This window comes from Rattus norvegicus, chromosome 17, assembly GCF_036323735.1.
Source record: "Rattus norvegicus strain BN/NHsdMcwi chromosome 17, GRCr8, whole genome shotgun sequence".
In the NCBI taxonomy this organism is placed as follows: Eukaryota; Metazoa; Chordata; class Mammalia; order Rodentia; family Muridae; genus Rattus; species Rattus norvegicus.
In genome coordinates this window covers 1,771,168-1,789,238 of record NC_086035.1, presented here as the reverse complement: position 1 = coordinate 1,789,238, position 18,071 = coordinate 1,771,168, and the positions used below count along the sequence as shown (strand labels likewise).

Below are 18,071 nucleotides of genomic sequence, written 5' to 3'. Positions count from 1 at the left end.
CACGAGTGGACACAGCTGCCTGGAGAGTGACATACTCAGTCGGTCACCAGAGTGGGGCTGCGGAATTAGATGTCTCTGGTTTGGTTTCCATGCCTTTTTATATAACTAACTTTTCTTTTTGTTTAAGGAAAAAACTCTCGAACTTGACCAGCCTGAAACAAAAACACTAGCCTGTCTTCTTATATCTGTGGCCATTTAAGTTAAGAGTTGGTATGTTTCAAGAGCAGCACAAATGGTGAGGTATTGGTTGTAAAACATCCTTTTCCTATATCGGGGCATGGTGGTGCTTGTCTTTAATCCCAGCATGCAGGATGCAGAGGCAGGTGGGTCTCTGAGTTTAAGGCCAGCCTGGTCTACACACTGAGTTCCAGGACAGCCAGGACTACAGAGAAACCCTGTCCTGAAAAACAACCAAGTAAACACACGCTCCTTCGCTAGGTCTGGAGAGATGGCTCAGGGGTTAAGAGCACTTGCTGCTTTCCCAGCGACTTGGATGCAGCTGCCCGAATCCATATCAGGCAGCTCACAGCCTTCGTACCTAGCTCCTGGGGCTCCAACCCTGACTTTGTGTAGGAATGCACAGTTTCAGCTCTCGTGACTTCCAAGCCAACTTGCCTGTTATACTCTCTTGGTTCCTGGACCTCTAAGAGCAGCACAAGGTCCTAAGATTTGAGTCTTTAAAATAAAAACGCCATGCTGTTGAAATGGGGGTCTCCATGCTGTTCGGAACACTTTTGTGTCTTTAGCTCTGTGACAAAGCCCAGCCAGCCCTCATGTGGTGAGGGCTGTATTGCTTCCTTCCTCTGAGCTGGGGAAATGCTGCATGGACATTTCCGTACCCAGCTGAATCCCACTTCTCTATTATCGCTCGAGTATGGACAGGTTAAAGAATGCCACCACACTCCTGAGGCTGCCTTTTCAAAGAAAAGCAACTTTTGAGCTTTCAGCCCTAACTACTCAGAGTGCAAACCTCTGCTCTCCCACACCAGCCAGAGATCAACTGCTCCCAAAGACAGGATATTTACCTGAACATTTCATCAACAATTCTAAAGATGGCAGGTTGGCAGGCTGCTTGAGGCTATAAAAGGAAAAGACCATGAAACAGTGAAATACAACAGGCATCTATCAATAACAACTCTGGATTATTAGGCAAACAAGAGGTCTGGGGCTGCTCCAAAAAAGTGGCACATTCCTTTAGGTTAAGAAAAAAGAAAAGCACTTGGTACCTAGAAAAACCCACACGTAAAATGCCAGCAGTGGTTCTCTTTGGGCATGGGCTGTGGGCAGACTTTATTTACTTATTTTGTACTACTGCTATGTCCCACGTTTTCTATGATAAGCCTGTATGTGGGAATAAGTTTCATGAGCAGTAAGAACCACTCTATGACAACAGCCTCAGGACCTCCTCAGGCCTGAGACATCTCAGCAGCGAACGCCACCTGCTGACCTCTCACTCTCCTCCTCACCACCATCCTCATCCCACAGTTGGTAATGAGCACCTAAGAAACAGGAGGCCACCACTGTCCTGGACGTTAAGGGTACATTTAGCAGTTAATGGACAGTACAGCCATGTGACCCCCAGTGATTGAAAGCTCCCTGCCTGGTCTATTCTCGAATACCCTGTTGGTAGGATTTAATGGCTTCAGTCCAAAGAAGCTGGTTTCCTGGGGCCTAGGAAGAGGCAGCTTACATATATTTTTTGGTCAGAGCTTAAAACTTGAGTTTAGGATATATTTTTAAAAACCTATTTGCGTTATGAAACATATTTCACATGCCATACAGAGACGAGTAGGCTAAGCTCTAGTGAGGGGAATCTCCTGTCGTTCTGTGTTTTCTATGACGAGCTTGGGGAAACATGTTTTCAGCCATCTCGGGTCTTATACATCACTTTCTGACTTTCCTGAACCACCCTGAAGAAAGCTGAGTGTGTCTTTGGCTTCCTACTTTATAGTTAATTATGCCATGGCAGCTTAACTTGCAACATGGAGTATGTGCCATCTAGTGGCCACATGTGACAATTACAGGCTGTCACACAAATGATGGGAGGCTGTCCTTTTCATCAAAGACATTTATGATTTGCAAGTTAATGCTTTCTCATTTTCAAATAAAGTAACCCACGATCTCTAACCCTTTGTCAAGGTACATCTTTATCCAAATGAAGCGAACCTAAAATTTTTAAAAACTTGTTACCTACTTAAGAAATTAACAACAGAGAAAGGCAAGTTATTTTGTGGCTTTGATCTCAAAAAGTCATTCAAGCCGCCTGCTCCTCAGCCTCCCTGTAAACACTAACAGTTGTTGGGCACTTGGACACAGGCCCAGAAAACACTGAAAGAGTTTCTATGTCTTCATAATGGAAAAATCCAAACAGAAAAAACCAAATTGGATGTCTTAAAGAAATACAACTCAGCTAAGTTTGCCAGGACAATTCTGTTTTATGTAGGAATGCACCTTCTAAAAACAAAGTCTGAAGACCCCCAACAGAGCCACACGCTTCCTAAACCCAGCAGAGATGCACACCCACAGGCAGACACAGAGCTAAATGTGCACGGGAGGAAAATAAGACCAGAACTGGAAGCAGGGAAGTGAAACTATTTTCTTTTATTCCAAATAGCTTAACTCTCCCTACCCTAGCCACTGAAGATCTGAGAATCATGTGGTCTGGTAGCATGGATCTCTAAACAGTAAAGAAAAGATGTAAGCAGTAATTGGGTGGTTACCAAAACCACGAGAGATGCAAGGAAGAGTGTTCTGACCTAGTTTGTCACAAAGAAAACTGTATGGGCTTTGCTTGAATGCAGTGGCTTCCTTCTGAGCAACCCAGCTGGTGACTCCAACCCAAACAAGCCATGGGATCCACCCACTCTCTCTGTGTGGCTGGACTGGAACTGTATGTCCATGCCTTTCTTTGTAAGGACTCCGGATTAGTGGTTTCTCCCACGTCCACAAACTACTTTAGATTCTAAGCCAGAAAGAGACAAGCAGGCAGGGCACCTGCTGAAGTGGCCATGACAAGGGTTAATGTTTAGCTCCTCCTTACCACTTGTGAGAACTCTTTCTCCTCTCTAGTCTTCACTGGAGTTTTCCCAGGACAGAATTTCAGTGTCAGTAAGTTGTTTCATAAAGACCAAAGTATTCACAAGTCCCTATGACACAGTTAAGCTGATTTTCTCATCAGAATTAAAACTTTACTGCATGGTTCTCTGGATGCCAAATCCTACCTCTTATAGAATCCTTGTGAGGAGGAGGCAAATGCTTAAGGCCTCTGCACAGTATTTCACTGGTCAGGTGGGACATCATAGGTCCTCTGCACTCCAGGGCTCTACAGGCCTGCTCTAAAACACAAGACCTGTGCAATTATTTTTACTATGAAAATGTGGTGGGGATGGGGGCTGTCTCAGGTTCCATCTGCTCATCTGTTTTTCTCCATCCCACCAAAATCTGTTCCTTCTCTAATGTTCCTCCATCTGGCCTAACAATCTTCATGTAGAGATTGCTTCACACCAGGAAAACCATGTCACCAGGAGGTACCAGGAACACTACAATCCTCTTTCTTATCACCTCCCCCCACCCGACTTTCAATAAGTCTTGAAGTATAAACAAATGATGATAATGATGATGATGATGACGACAACAAACAATGACCTGCATCCTCCTTACCTTACTAGAATGTTTCACAAGTACATATCTGCCTCATCTGATAAGACACTTTCCTCTAGGTTCCTCTCTGCCCAGGATGATCTATTTCCATCCCTAACAAAACTCAAGAAGATGAGTCAACATGGACAGTACAGAGTATTGAAAAGAGAGGAGAGAAGTGGGGGAGGCTGCTTCCCACTCTGTACCAGAGGCTGTGTGAGCACCGCTGACTCTAGCCCATTGGTAAGGCTTTCTAACCTGCTACTGTCGTCCCAGGGGATCAAAGATTATTATAACCCACCTGCCACACCAAAGAGGCTGAGAACAAGCAGCACATTTCTTAGGAAGATGATATACTTCTTCTATCAACTGTTTTCAGACTCCCTATCTTTCTCTACCCTCCCCCATCACATGCACACTCGAGAGTGTGTGTGTGTGTGTGTGTGTGTGTGTGTGTGTGTGTGTGTGTGTGAGGGGGATGGGGACAAAGAGATGGGGAAGAGAACTAGAAAAGGTATTTGTAAGGCAATTATCTGAGAAAAGTGAATGCCTCTCATAAAAAGACAATGGAGGATCAGGAAGAAGAAAGTCCACAAGTCCTCTAGGTCACAGAACCAAGAAGGAAACAACAGATCCTCCAGTGGCAGCTCAAGTTCAGGACAGATTCCCCTTTCTTGACTCATTTTAATGTTGTTTGATGTTTACTCAGAAAATGGTCATTTGAAAAAATCAGCTGAGAAATTTTTCCTCCAGTTTGCCCACCAGCATGTCTGCCCATCCCCCATGGAGCCAGCTCACCCTGCTCTTTGGACAAGAGACAGATATGAGTTAAAAGCAACTGTAGTCACCACAAAGACACAAATACATGCAAATCCAAACAAAACCAAAGAAAGGCCTCGTTTAAAGGAAGATTCCAACAGGTTTCAATGGTAAACTCCTTTGAGTTAAAAAAAATGATTTGGCTTTAAAAAAAAATCTACTTATATAAAAAACCTTCACATCTATCACGTAAAGGCATTTTTATAAATACTTTCATTATGGCGTTTTCTTTTCTATTTTTAAAATGTTAAACATAAAATTAAACAACCCTTTCACATTTTAGAATCTATTTTGTTTTAAAAGATTCAGGTTTCTTACAACAAATTTGAGCTTTCTTTTTAATCTTTACCAGATGTTGTTTATACTACAAGCAATTTTTTCAGTACCCCATAATGCAATTATTGTTTAATTAGTGATAAATCTGTCATTCTTGGGCTTAAAACCTTAACAAGTACCAAATGTCTTCTTATGCTGTAGGTTTACATGAGGTCTCAGTGTCGGGCACAGAAGTGGGGGGGCGTGCGCTACGGGATGCCCAGCTCTGCACACTGGACAAATCCCTCCAGCTCTAGTCCCTGCGCATGCTCCAAGGCAGTTTTTTGCATCCCACTGCTGCTCAACCTGGCCTCTGAATAGAACAGGAGGAACCTCCATGGTCCACTATTTCTTCTGGTCTATCTGCGATCCTTCTCCCATTCATCTCCCAGGAGTGACAAAGCCTGCAACCCCATGAGTGAAGATTGCCCTGTACCCTGGGCTACGTTGGGGTATCTGGTGCCCCCCTGAGCTCAACACTGGCAAGTGCAGTCTAGACAAAACTTTTCTAGTTCCACCACACTTTTCTAGTTCACCAAAGCTAAGTCATCCACTCCAGCTCTGTTTTAATTGCATGTATCACATTAGAGCTCAAGCAAGAAGTACACGGATGAAAATGCAGGGGAAGAACACTTGAGAAATAAAACCAACAATGGTGAGGACAGGAGTTAATTCTTCGGTTGTATTTTAGCAATGGAATTTTTCACGGAAGTTTCTCCTGGGGAAGCTGCAGTGACTGACCTCTTAAGATTGAGAACAGACACTTCTTGGACAACAGGAGGAACACATTGAGGTGTCTGAAGCCTGAATAGACAAAGAAACGTTTTACTGAGCTACCAACTCTCCCAGGTAATATAACAGTCTCTGACTTAAGACCAGAGTAAAACAAAAGCCCCACCCTGCCTCCCGCCTCCCATGCAACTACTTTTTGGGGTAGCTCTCCCAGGCCGGGCTGTGGTGGCTGCCAGCAGGCGGGTCAGCCTGTGAAGGAGTGCAGGGGAGGGCATGGGAACCAGGGTGCCCCAGCTCTGGCACATAGCACAGTGTAGCAGCCAAGCACAGGCCACCCCACCACCCAGCTGGCCCTTTTCACTCAAATAGGGAACCCAAACAATAGCTTTCTGGGCTACATACACAGAACTGTAACAAGAAATAGCCTCCTTGATACAAGCTCAGCCTGGGCACAGAGCACAGTGCCAAAAGGGACGCATAATTAGCAAGTGGCTTTCAATACTTCTCCTGACGTCAATTTTTAAGGTCAGATCTGAGGTTAGGGATTATGGTCTCCTGGTGACTACTCTGTCAAAGGAAACACAAGACCATCTGTTTTTGAAACTTTTAGTCTGCACAGTAAATGACAAACTGGGGTTAATACCCTGATCTCTTTGGGCCCACCAACTGTGGCAGGCAGCCATGATACTGGGGACACTCTAGGGTAGAGAAGCCAAAGGCTGAACCTTAAACACAAACAGGTTTGAGAATGTATTTTTTTTCCACAGGTCTCACTCATGTGCCCCCACACACATCTTGTTTGGAATTAAGGTGACTGCTGACTAGTCTCTTATCATTCATTCATTGTCTTAACAGAAACTGCCAGACTTCCGACATCTCTAAAAGGCAGAAGGACATTCAGGGAGATCATTACCCTTTGTACAACTCTTTTATCTTCTGTTTTTGCTACATTTGGGTAACTATAGAATTTCCAGAACTCATTCTGGATAGTCCCAAGAGATGGGAATATAATTAACGGTGCTCTACACAAAACACAAGTTATGTAGACCATCACACTTTAATTACTGTCAGAACCCAGCACTAATGCAATTGGCATCAGGTTTCCTAGGCAGCGAAGTGCAGCAGTCTAGCTGGGTCTTAAAGATCTGATACTGCGCATGGCCCTGTCAATGCTGAAAGATGCTGCGTGCGATAAACGAGTCAGATGATGCAATTAGGAAGCAGGTTCTTCAGGTTACCCCTGTAATCACTCAACGAGGTCACGGCTTAGTCTACCCTGCTGGGCTCTCAGGCTCTCTGAGCTAAGGATGGTAGAGGAGAACTGCCTAAGCCAATCAGGGGCTTCCAGCTTGTTGTCTGTATTGTAATTACCTCCATGAACTTCATAGCATAGAGAGGTCACATTCTGGCAATGCCACAATAAATTAAGCCAAATAACACCCCTTTAAATCCCTCCCTCAACCATAATAAAAGCTCTGAAGCTCCTACACATGATCCTGATAAACTGCTTCTAAGTTGCGTGACGGGGAAGGTTACAGCCAACTACCAACCCAGACTGAGTTCCCATAATACAATGTCTGTGGGAGGGGCACCTTCCTGTGTTCTTTGAAGGATGGCTTAGGCTGAAGGCTTCAGCTAACAGATGCAGACAAGTACCAGAGAAGAACCAGTAACACCAACAAACAGTCAGGCAGTCCATGGGACTGGGAAGCTTTCTACTTAGGGAAGATGAAAAGGACAAGCAGCCCGGAAGGAAAGAACCCAGTGTCTTCATTTGGCACTGAGAGCAAAACAGACCAGAGATAAAGTAACTCACCTCACAGTGTGCTCATTTAATTTAGAAATAAAGACATTTACAAGACAAGGTGATTTACTGCCTTAAACCTGGAAGGGGCTGTCTGGGGGCTTCTAGATGATCTACAAGGTCTTGTAAGAAAATTGCACTCCCATTTTCCTGGGCGCTGAGCTGAGCTAACTCTACACTGCACTGCTCTGGGAACTTGCCTTCACTAGACACCCCAGGTTCCAAGGGCCACTGCAGCACAGGAGAGGTCCTGAGGTCCTGGAAGACAGCAGCACTGCCTGTAATGCTGTGCTATTAGCCACACTATACTCCTTAACATCACACGTGAGCCCTACTTCTGATAAGACCCACCTGTCTGCTCGGCAGCACAGGCTCTTCTCTGTAACCAGGCTGAGACAGTGACAACTGTGTGCATATGCACATGACGGGGTGGTGTCCAGGACCTTTCACTCTAAAACCTGACACTAGGAAGATGAGGTAAAACACTCTTGAAGAGGAAATACTGGTGCCTGCAGATTGCATTTGAGACACATTTCACTAGACTCTGCCCTACAAGGAAGCACACTAAACAGGCACCAGTGGCTACAGGCCTGCCTGAGTGAACAAGCCCTTTAAAACACGGAGGACTTCACCCAATCTAGACCAGTTACTTCAGGGAATTGGTCTCCTGGAGCAGGGGTGGGCAGTTTCCTCTCTGGACAGACACTGGCTGGTTTCTTACTAGCACTTAGCACACAGTAAATATCTTTTATGTTTTAATGGAGTTTTGCTGTCCAAGCTGTTTTTAATTATATTTTATTTATTAGGGGATACATATTATAGCATGTGTGTGGAGGTCAAAGGACAACTTGTGGTAGCTGGTTCTCTTCTTCCATAATGTAGGTCCTGGGGATTGAACTCATATTGTCAGGCGTGCACCTTTACCAACGGAGACATCTTGTCCATACAACCAGACTGGTTTTATTTATTTATTTTTTTTTTTATTTTTTTTATTTTTTTGGAGCTGGGGGCCGAACCCAGGGCCTTGCGCTCGCTAGGCAAGCAGTGCTCTACCGCTGAGCTAAATCCCCAACCCACCAGACTGGTTTTAAACTAGGCTCAACTGACCCACTCGTTTGTGCCTTCTGAGTAGCTGGAACACGTCAGTGCACACTGCTCAGTTTACTGCTCTACAAACAGGGCACACATGTACACTCACATACTTTCTCTTATTCTTCTTCTGTGTATTTTGCAAGAAACTAGTTTACTTGAAAGCTACTCTTTTCCTGGTTAGCCTGTCACTGGGTTAAATGATAACAGACTCTGCCCTCATTGGGGAGAACAGGACTCAGGGTGAAACGGTCACTAGGTATTGGGTAATGGGTCATATTGGTAGATGGTTAGTTTTATGGTATTTTTTCCCTTTGGGACACTGGTCTTTATCTCTGTTCCTATAGAACCTCACTAACCACATTGAAGGCAGACACTCTGACCTGTCAGGCCCTGACCTCTGTCTGGAAGCCTAGCCATTGGTGCCAAGACTCTTGAAAGTGGGGGCCTCTGTAAGCAGGGGCTTCACCAACAGAAAACTTGAACAAGTCTTCACAGTTTTGTTGCTTTGAGCATTTTTCTGAGTACTTGTTTGTTTCTGTTGAATGCTTTCTCCTCATGAAGGGCTGTAAGTTTGCATTTACTGGTTTCTTCTCTCCCTTGTCTGCAAGATCCTCAGTTTTAAGCATCTGTTACTTACGTTAAAATTAAAACCAATATTTTTTAAAAGCCTATTCTGCATCCCTGGCCTCTCCAGACCCCTGGGAACTGCACTCTATATATGCAGGAGATGAGGACATGGCCTGTTTTCTCCTGTGAAATGGGGCAGTGTGGTGGGACAGGGCAAGTGCAGGGAACATATGACGGATCACCTCAGCAGTGGGAGGTGGGTCATGCCCACAAACACACAGAGAGTTAAAACATTTCTGATCATAGACAAGTTCTCCAGCATTAGATGCTCCTAACAAAACAGAAATGATAAGTTTTAAAGATCCTGGATCTGTTCACACTTTTTACTTCTGTCACACTTTATAACTAAAGACATTATTCTCAGTAATTCCTTTAAGGATTTTTCTTGTCACCAGAGTCCAGCACGTACCAGTAATGACTCTTTTATACAGCACTCCATCCTTCTCAGGCAATTTCTCTTGCTGGAGAACAGCTTTTCAAAAAGATGCAGCGTTGCTTTTTCAAGGCTGGGGAGATGCCGAAACCAGAGGCTGACCACAGAGGACGTGGGCAGGACAATTTTTTCCCTTTGAGCAAGAAATAAGCAGAAGGTTAAACAGAAATAGATTCCCAGAAAAAAAGAAAATAAGCTATGTTCAAATGGAAATTACTAATCAAATGTGTGAGGTTTCTCACATGGTCTTAACAGCAATCAATATTTATGCACCTATTTGCAAAACAGTATGGTAATCATCTACCTAAGAACTTACAAGAATGAAGGCTCAGACGATGGAGGCTCCTTCTAAACATATAAGCACATACATCATGAAGAAAGAGAAAGAGGAAAAAGGAGTTGAACAAAAGCCCTGTATCCACAAAATAGGGCCATGAAGTTAAAAACATGTCTGATACGTTTGAAGTAGTGAAGTACACTAAGACCTACCCTGCATCCACAGCACTAACGATGTTACCTGGCCCTCAGAGCCTCCGTTTACTATCTGTTAAGCACAAGTGGCTGGGAGGGTCTAATGTGATGAAACCTGTAATGCAGGGCAGAGACCACTCTGGGAATACGCAGTACCTGTAAATGCAAAGCCCCGTGGGAGACAGCCTCACGTTAGAGGCCAGCCATGTCTGTCGCTTTATTTCTGCTTCTGTCTTCTGTGTGTAGTGTAAGTGCGTGTGACAGTGTGGTATAGTTTCTGTTCACACGTGTATGCAGAAGCCACAGACAGAGATCCCCTCCTCTATCACTCTTTGCCTTTATTCCTTTGAGGCAGGGTCTCTTCATGAAACTGCAGAGTATGGTTGCTCTTTCTTTCTTTTGGCTACTGGCAGCCAGCTAGCACAGCAATTCTCCTGTCTCCCTCCATGTACTCCTCCACCCTCACACCCTCACACACACATACACATACTTCGGGGGTTACAGGCATGTGGGAGGGCACTGCTTGGTAGGGTACTGCTCAGCATGTCACTGGTACCCAAGCTTCCTCAATCTTAGTGTAAAGGTCTACCCCAGCTTGTGTGGGACAAGCCACAGTCATAAACAGGAACTCCTATGACTTTCAGAAGTGTTGTATTCTAACTTGTTAGTCATACAGCTGCCGCATGTCATAGTCACCTTATGTGTTCAGCTGGTGTTAGTCATCTATGCTCCAGGAGCTAACTGTACTCACATGCTTCTTTCATCAACTGTATAGATGTTTTTCCCATGCCAATCACATCTCCAGCTCCCTGGATACCACAATGATGCTCACGCAAAGTATGAGTCTTTTGGTTAAAAACAGCTTCCCATGATCCTCTCTTCAGGTGTGACAATTTGGAAAGCAGCTCAGAACTCACAACAATGAGTTCATTATAAAAGATACAACCAGGAATGGACAAACAGAAAAGACCTACAAGACACAGTGGGGGATGGGTCTGGAGTTTCTAAGCCCTCTCCAGGTACACCACTCTCCCATCATCTTTGCATTCATCAACCTGGATGCTCCGTGTGGCCTGATGCATCACTGGCCACAGGAAATTGCACCCAATTCTCGTGGTCACAAGTCTGGTTGCTCTGGGGTTAGCACTGGTCATGAAGCTCTCTAGGGGCCGAGACTCACACCTTATCCTAAATTGACATGTGGCTGAAAAGGGCCCATCATACCAAAGATCCATCAGTCACCTCGATCACTCAGGACGCTTGGACCACACATATATTTCTTACTGTCATAACCTCGAAGCCATGAATCCATTTCCTCTTTCATCTGCTTCAAGCTCAGGGAAAAGAAACCTCTGCCTCATGCCATCATCAGACCCCAGTGGTTTTGAAACACTGGGTTTGGGTTTAGTTCAGAGGACATGACACACTCAGTTTCTAACACTCCATAGATTAATCAAAGAAGCTCAGCAGCCCTCCCACCTCTGACAGATTTCAGGCAATCTGTAGCTTGCAGATGTTAGGAAAAGACTCCCAAGGATGAATTTTTTTTTTTTAAGAGTTAGGTCCTACATTTAGGTCAAGAAATTAAAAGGTTCCTCTAGGTTATCTAAACCACCAAGGGGAACCACCATGAGTTGTTTAGAGGAAACAGACTGCCCATTTCTGGAAATGTGTGATTGTATTTGGAAACCAAGGCCAAAGACGCCTGGCCAATTATAAAACACAGGAATCCCACTGTGTGCTGTGGTAAGCAGTTAAAACACTGAACACAGGGCAAGGATACTTTGGTCAAAGAAAGCTGGGGTTTCTAGGAGGCCACACAACCCATATGGGAAACTGTTCAAGCTGGGAGGGGTGCGGGGTGTGGAGCCACACTGCATGGCTCACTGAGTCAGCCTCCTCTGTGGACATGTGGCCAGTGGGCTCTCCACAGGAAAGCATCCATGAAAAGGTTCCAGTTGACGAGGCTGCTGGGTTAACTTGCTGGTCTGAAGCTGTTGGAATTGGACATGCTGAGGACCACCCAGCATTTCTGGACAGTCTGTTCCTTGTGGATCAGAAGATATAACTTCCAAACCAAACAAACTTTATTAGTTGCTGAGGTAGAATGCTCTAGCATAAGTGAAATGAGAGCAAGGGTGGGTGGCAGATCCTGGGCTCGTGGACACCTCAGCTCCTGGTTGGTAATTTCTGAAACTGCTATTGGGGTTTACAAAAAATGTCAAAGGCATTCAGCTTTAATCTAACTGTTATCCAAAAAGAAAGGCTGGACACAGAGACACCCCTGCCAGTAGATTCATACAGAGATGGAGTTTCCCCTGTCCTGTGGAATATGGAAGATGGGAGTTGGTGGGAAACCCATTAGAACCCCAAGTGACTTAACTAAATTGCAGATGACAATTAATTACTCAACACTCATAACATGGCAGTTTCTCAAAAAATTCAGACATACTGAGTAAACTGTGACAGAAGGATTGAAGAAGATAAAAAAATGACTTTTCAATTGTTCATGGTCATTATGGATGTTTTTCGTCTGCGTATGAGTGTGTACCGTGTGTGTGAAGATGCCAACAGAGGCCAGAAGACGACACCGATCCCCTGGACTGGGCTGGAGTTATATGTTGTGAGTTTCCCAACATGGATGCTGGGAACTAAACTCGGATTCAGTGCAGGAGCACTTGTGTGCTCTTAGCCCTTAGCCATCTCACCAGTTCCTGGCCTCAGATGTTAACCAGCAAAATTATGCATCAGTCTTTCAGTTTGTTTATTTAGTTGGTTGTTTTTTTGTTTTTGTTTTTTTTTTTCAGACAGGGTGTGGTATAGTCCAGGTTGGCCTTGACTTCTGACAATCCTCCTGTCTCAGTCTCCTGAGTACTGGGATACAAGTGTGAGCTACCACATATAGTTCTTGTTTTGACCTTTTAAAAAACATTAAACAACTTAGCCTCTCTGGATGATCTGATTTCATAGAAAATGAAACTTTTATTGTTTATAAATGTTAAGAGTTGTATATGGAAAATGGAAATACTCTACCAGGAATTCCCTCATCTTCTGAACTTTGTCATTTCCCAAATGCAATGATACAACAGGACATCTGAGGTGATAGCCAAAATTTCAAAACAAAACAACAGCTATCGAGTTACTAGAAGAGTGAACTGTTGTGAATATGGGGCAGACAGTAAACACTGCTGCATCAGAGTGAGACTGAACAGACAGAAAGACAGGTGTGCTCGTGTAACACGCAAACATGGTAGCCCGCACACTTCATACTTGCTGGGGTCTTCCCCCAGATTTACACACACACACACACACACACACACACACACACACACACACACACACACGCATGCACCACATTTAAACTACAAAAAATAGAAATGAGAAGGAACCAGCCTTACTTTATTATACACATCAGACTCTACTACTAAAAACTGTTACCAGGGTATATAATATTTACTATGCTATTGCCATCTCGGGCTACACCTGGAATAAATCTTGTAATCCCAAGTCAGTTTGATGTTTTCCTTTGTGCCTACATGGAATGTAATAAAAGGAAGTGCATATTCCTTTTTGTTTGTTTGCAATAATGTGTTTCTAAGCGTTTGAAGGAGGCTGGAGACATGGGTCAGTGGCTGAGAGAACATGTGTTGCTCTTGCAAAGGACTCAGGCTTGACTCCTAGCACCCAAACGGTGACTAACCACCATCTGTGAGCAGAAGGTGAAGCCAACAGATCAGAGCACTGACTCACGAGGCACAGACATCTCCAGGGCATGTGTACAGACATGAATGAGAGAAGGACTGACGACAGGGTCTTCTCTCGGCTTTGCTGTAAGTGTCTTCTGATGCACCAGGCTTACATGCTATTACAGTGCATGTTCACTGTAGCATCAGAGACCGCCAGTAACTTTCAGTGACCTCCAGTGGCCATCGAGGGTTGGAATAAAAATGAATTTGATGAGTTAGAAGATGATGCTACAACTCATTCATGTCTCCCTAAGTGTGACCTCCAGTCCTGGCTGCTGGACTTGCTGCACCATGATCCATCTACTGGCAGTGTTAGCCACGGACCAAAGACCTTTGCTGTGGAGCGTGGCTACAGACAATAAAAGTGTTGAGTAGCTATGCAGACTCTCATGGATTTTCCTGAACCACTGCGCTAACAGTGCAAAAGCCAACAGCAGGCAACTGCACCTGGGTGATCAGGGACATGGGGACAGTCACTGCACCCTCACCCTTGCCTATACCTTCACAGGGAAAGCAGACATAGTCAGCAAGAGCATGGGATGACCTGTATAAATACATATTTGTTAACGGTTACTCTTGAGAAGAGTTTTAGAAATTCTTCATGGTAGGGGGAAAACACACAAGACACTCTGCCCCATGCTTAGTCTATGCTGTCTGCATAGAGGTAGTTCCACACTAGGGTGAGCACTTGCCTCCTGTGACACTTTAGTTCCATGACCAGTGACTTGAAAGAATGACAATCTGCCAATAGTGGTTATTCATGTGGGTAAGTGACACATATTTTCTCAACAACTAGCTAAGTGACCAAGTCAACCTAAAGAAAACAAAACAAAACAAAACAGGATAGAATCTGTGACCCATGATAGGCATGAAGGGGTTTTGTTCATTTTATTTATTTTAAGACCATTGTGCTGGCATGTACCCATAATCCCACTGCAGAGCAGGCAGAGATAAGAGGGTCCCTGGGGCATTTATTTAAGATAAATTACTTATTATCATCACTGTGCATATGTGTGAGGTGATGCGCATGTGTACTAAAAGGACAACTATTTGGAAGCCAGTTCTATCCCCCAACTGTGAGTTCCACACATCCACCCAGGCTGACAGACTTTTACCCCCTGAAGACCAAATTTAAGCTTTTAAGCAGAAATTAGAATCCTGGAAAATTCTGGCAGCTTTTCAACACCTTGTGACATGTCAACAAAGATGACAGAGCACAGCAGCTGAAAATTCTCACCATATAACAAAACATGCCAACGCTGGGAAGGTGCACCTAACATAAGAATAGACATTTTTCAAATTATGCTACAAAGCCATACAGAGGTGCAAGTTCAGAACTGCAAAGTAGACTTACAACTGTGTGTGCATGCATGTGTGTGTACATGCATGTACATGGTGCATGTCACGTGTAGAAGAAGTCAGATACTAGGTGTCGTCTGCAATCACTCTCCACTTTATTTTTTGAAACAGGATCTCCAACTTGGCCTGGAGTTTGCTGATTTGGCCAGGCTGCCCAGGTATCCTCCTGTCTCTGCTTGCCTTTCACTAGAATAACAGGTACATGACACCACAATGGGCTTTTTCTATGCAAGTGCTGGGAATCTACAGTTAGGGACTCATGCTTGCACAGCAAGTACTTTGCCAAGTGAGACACCATCCCAGGCTTGGGCAATAGACTTTAATGTATAAAAGCCTCATTAATATAACCTCGGATCCCATACTGCAACTAACCTTCAAAACAGGACCATTTCAAATTTAGGTCAAAGCAAACTATCCACTCCTATCTCCAATGGTCATTATGATATCACCACCATTCCAATTATGCAGCTGTGTAGGGATAGGCATTTCCACCAAAGCATTATATCCCACAGACTGAACATAGCTTTCCAATGAGAGACAAAGTGATTCATAAGACATGATGTCCCCTATTAAACAGGTTGTCTCTGTCTATATTATAAAGATCTCTTCTTCTTCTTCCTCCTCCCTCCTTCTTCCCTCCTCCTTCTTCTCTTTCCTCCTCCCTCTTCCTTCCCTTCCTCTTTCTCCTCTTCCTTTTCCTCCTGCTCCTCCTCCTCCTCCTCTTATTATGTGTGTGCAATTCTATGCACATGTGGAGGTCAGAGAAGACAATAGGTAGCCAGCTCTATCACTTTCCACCTTATTCCCTTGAGATAGGGCCTCTGACTGATCCTGGATCTTCCCATTTGGAGGCCTGGCTGGTTGGTTAAAAAAAAAAAAAAAAAAAAAAAAGCTCCAGGGATCCAGCTATTTCAACCCCACCCCTCAGTGCTTGGGTGACAGGTATGCATAGCCGTCACAGCCTCAGTGTGGTTGATAAGGATGTGAGTTGTGCGGGCTCAGCAAGTGTCCCTATCCACTAAGCCATCTTCATAGCCCTTTAGGATTATTTTAAAATAAAGCCATTTTCTTTTGAAGGAATATTCTCCTTTCCCCTTCCCTCCACTTGAAGAACTGAGAATCAAACCTATGCCTTGTGATGGGCAAGTATGCTGCCCCAGCTCAGAAAGCACTTTCTAAATTTCTGGTTGTGATTTCATATATGACAAATATTGGGATATACAATCCACATAAAGCTCTCTTTGGGAGCCTTAGAAACATTTAAGAGCATCGAAGGGAACTGAGATGGTGGGTGAGGGAGGTGATTATAAAACACTTGCTGCCAAGCATCAAGAACTGAGGTCAGTCACTGGTACTCAGATGGAGGGAAAAGAAAACCAACTCCTGTAACTTGTTCTCAGACTTCCACAAACACCAATAATAAATAAGTAAATAAGTGTAGTGAAAATAAAAAGAAATTGAAAACATTAAATATACTACCATGTGTTTTCTCCATACTACAATATTCTACACCTAGGGAAAACAAACCAAGAGGTAAGAAGGATGTACTCACGATAAGAAGGCCTCAGTTACAGCTTCAAAGAACTCAGCAGACAGGACTTCTTGGGGCTCATGTCCATGGTAGGTTAGGAGAGCCTCTACCAGGGGTTCAATATCAGGCAGAGTAACAAGAGGGACACAGACTTGTGACAGGGACATCATGCGCTCAGGAGCCATCCTATTGGAGAAAAGGTAATGAGTGATGGCCCACATCTGAAAGCCATATGTAACTGAACACAGTCTTCCTGCTGAAAGGACAGGGGCAGGTCCCCACATTGGCCTAGCAAAGACTTTCTCTAGCATGGTCTTCTTTAATCACTGCTATTCCCACATCGGCTACACTCACAGGAGGACTTTTTTTGCACAGCTATCTGCAAACACACCTGACTCACAGGGCCCAAACAACTCCGAGTGTCCTTCCATAGAACCCCTGTGCAGACACCAGCTCTGGCCTGATCCAGCAGTCAGTTGCTCTCAACTCCCTAGCAGCTTGACACCTGGCTCAGTAATGGTGCCCTCCACCACCACCTCCAACTAAACCTGAGTAGTCTCCTGACCACCGCTGGCATCTGCCTTACTCCATGGCTCATCAACAGGAGGCAGTTTATCAGCTCTCTCAACTTCACATCAGGATCTTGTGCTGCCCACAGATGAGCACTAGGAAATCCAGGAGTGTCAAACATGCAGGCTTGCCTCTTTAATGGAAGGGATAAGTGCCTGTTTTCCACCCAGAAGGCTGGGAGTGGATGTAGTTAATAACCTGGTGACCTTTGCTTCTCTGTACATCCAGGCCTCACCAGAATCTTTCAGAATGTTTATCCCAGACACTTCCTTAAGTCGTGGGTTGATCAAATGCTGCTTATATTCAAAGGCTAATATTGGGCCCCAAGGCTGGTTGCCCCAGAGACCAAAAAATTTGAAAGTAAGTCACTGAGTGACCCTGCCACCAATTTATTTCTTATTGGTAAATAAAGATACTGACAGCGAATAGCTAGGCAGAAGAGAGTGCAAGAGAAGGAAGGAGAAGTCAGCATGGGTTAGGAGTCAAGAGAACTTTGCCCTGAGGACTAGGCAATTGTAGTTAAGAGCAGCCCAAATGAAACACAGTAAATAATAACTTGGAGCTATCCATAGTAAAGTAGATTTTTAACAACACAGAGGATAGGCAGATGTCCGGCTTTTGTACCGTTTAGGGTTTATTGTAAATATAAAGGTTGTGTGTGTCTTTCATCCGGGAACAAAAGGATTGAAGGTGGGATAGAAACCTCTGGCTGGGACTTAAATAATTTCTACCACACCTGACTCCTGAGCATTGTGTCTCAGTCAGAGAACACATCCTTAGGGAAGATATATACCCTTTGTAGTTTGGTGACCTCTACTTTATCTGTATGACCTAAGTCACACCTGACCCTCCCCTAGGCCCTGAAACTGCTTTATGGTTTATTGTATACATGGGACTGAAATAATTGTTCCCAGGAAACTTTTCCCCAAATTG

General features: G+C 44.4%; 1 protein-coding gene across 8 annotated transcripts in view; it reads right to left on the bottom strand.

Annotated features, from left to right (window-relative positions):
* Window positions 1-18,071, bottom strand: part of Fancc (FA complementation group C) — a 132,299-nt gene that overhangs the window by 29,434 nt on the left and 84,794 nt on the right. For 7 of the 8 annotated variants that reach the window (XM_006253489.5, NM_012557.2, XM_063276051.1 and 4 more), the window contains 3 exons: window positions 16,590-16,754; window positions 9,438-9,594; window positions 1,026-1,078 (listed from right to left, as the gene is read on the bottom strand). In XM_006253489.5, coding sequence (XP_006253551.1) covers window positions 1,026-1,078; window positions 9,438-9,594; window positions 16,590-16,754 — 375 coding nt within the window. The other variant, XM_063276053.1, reaches the window with a different exon arrangement.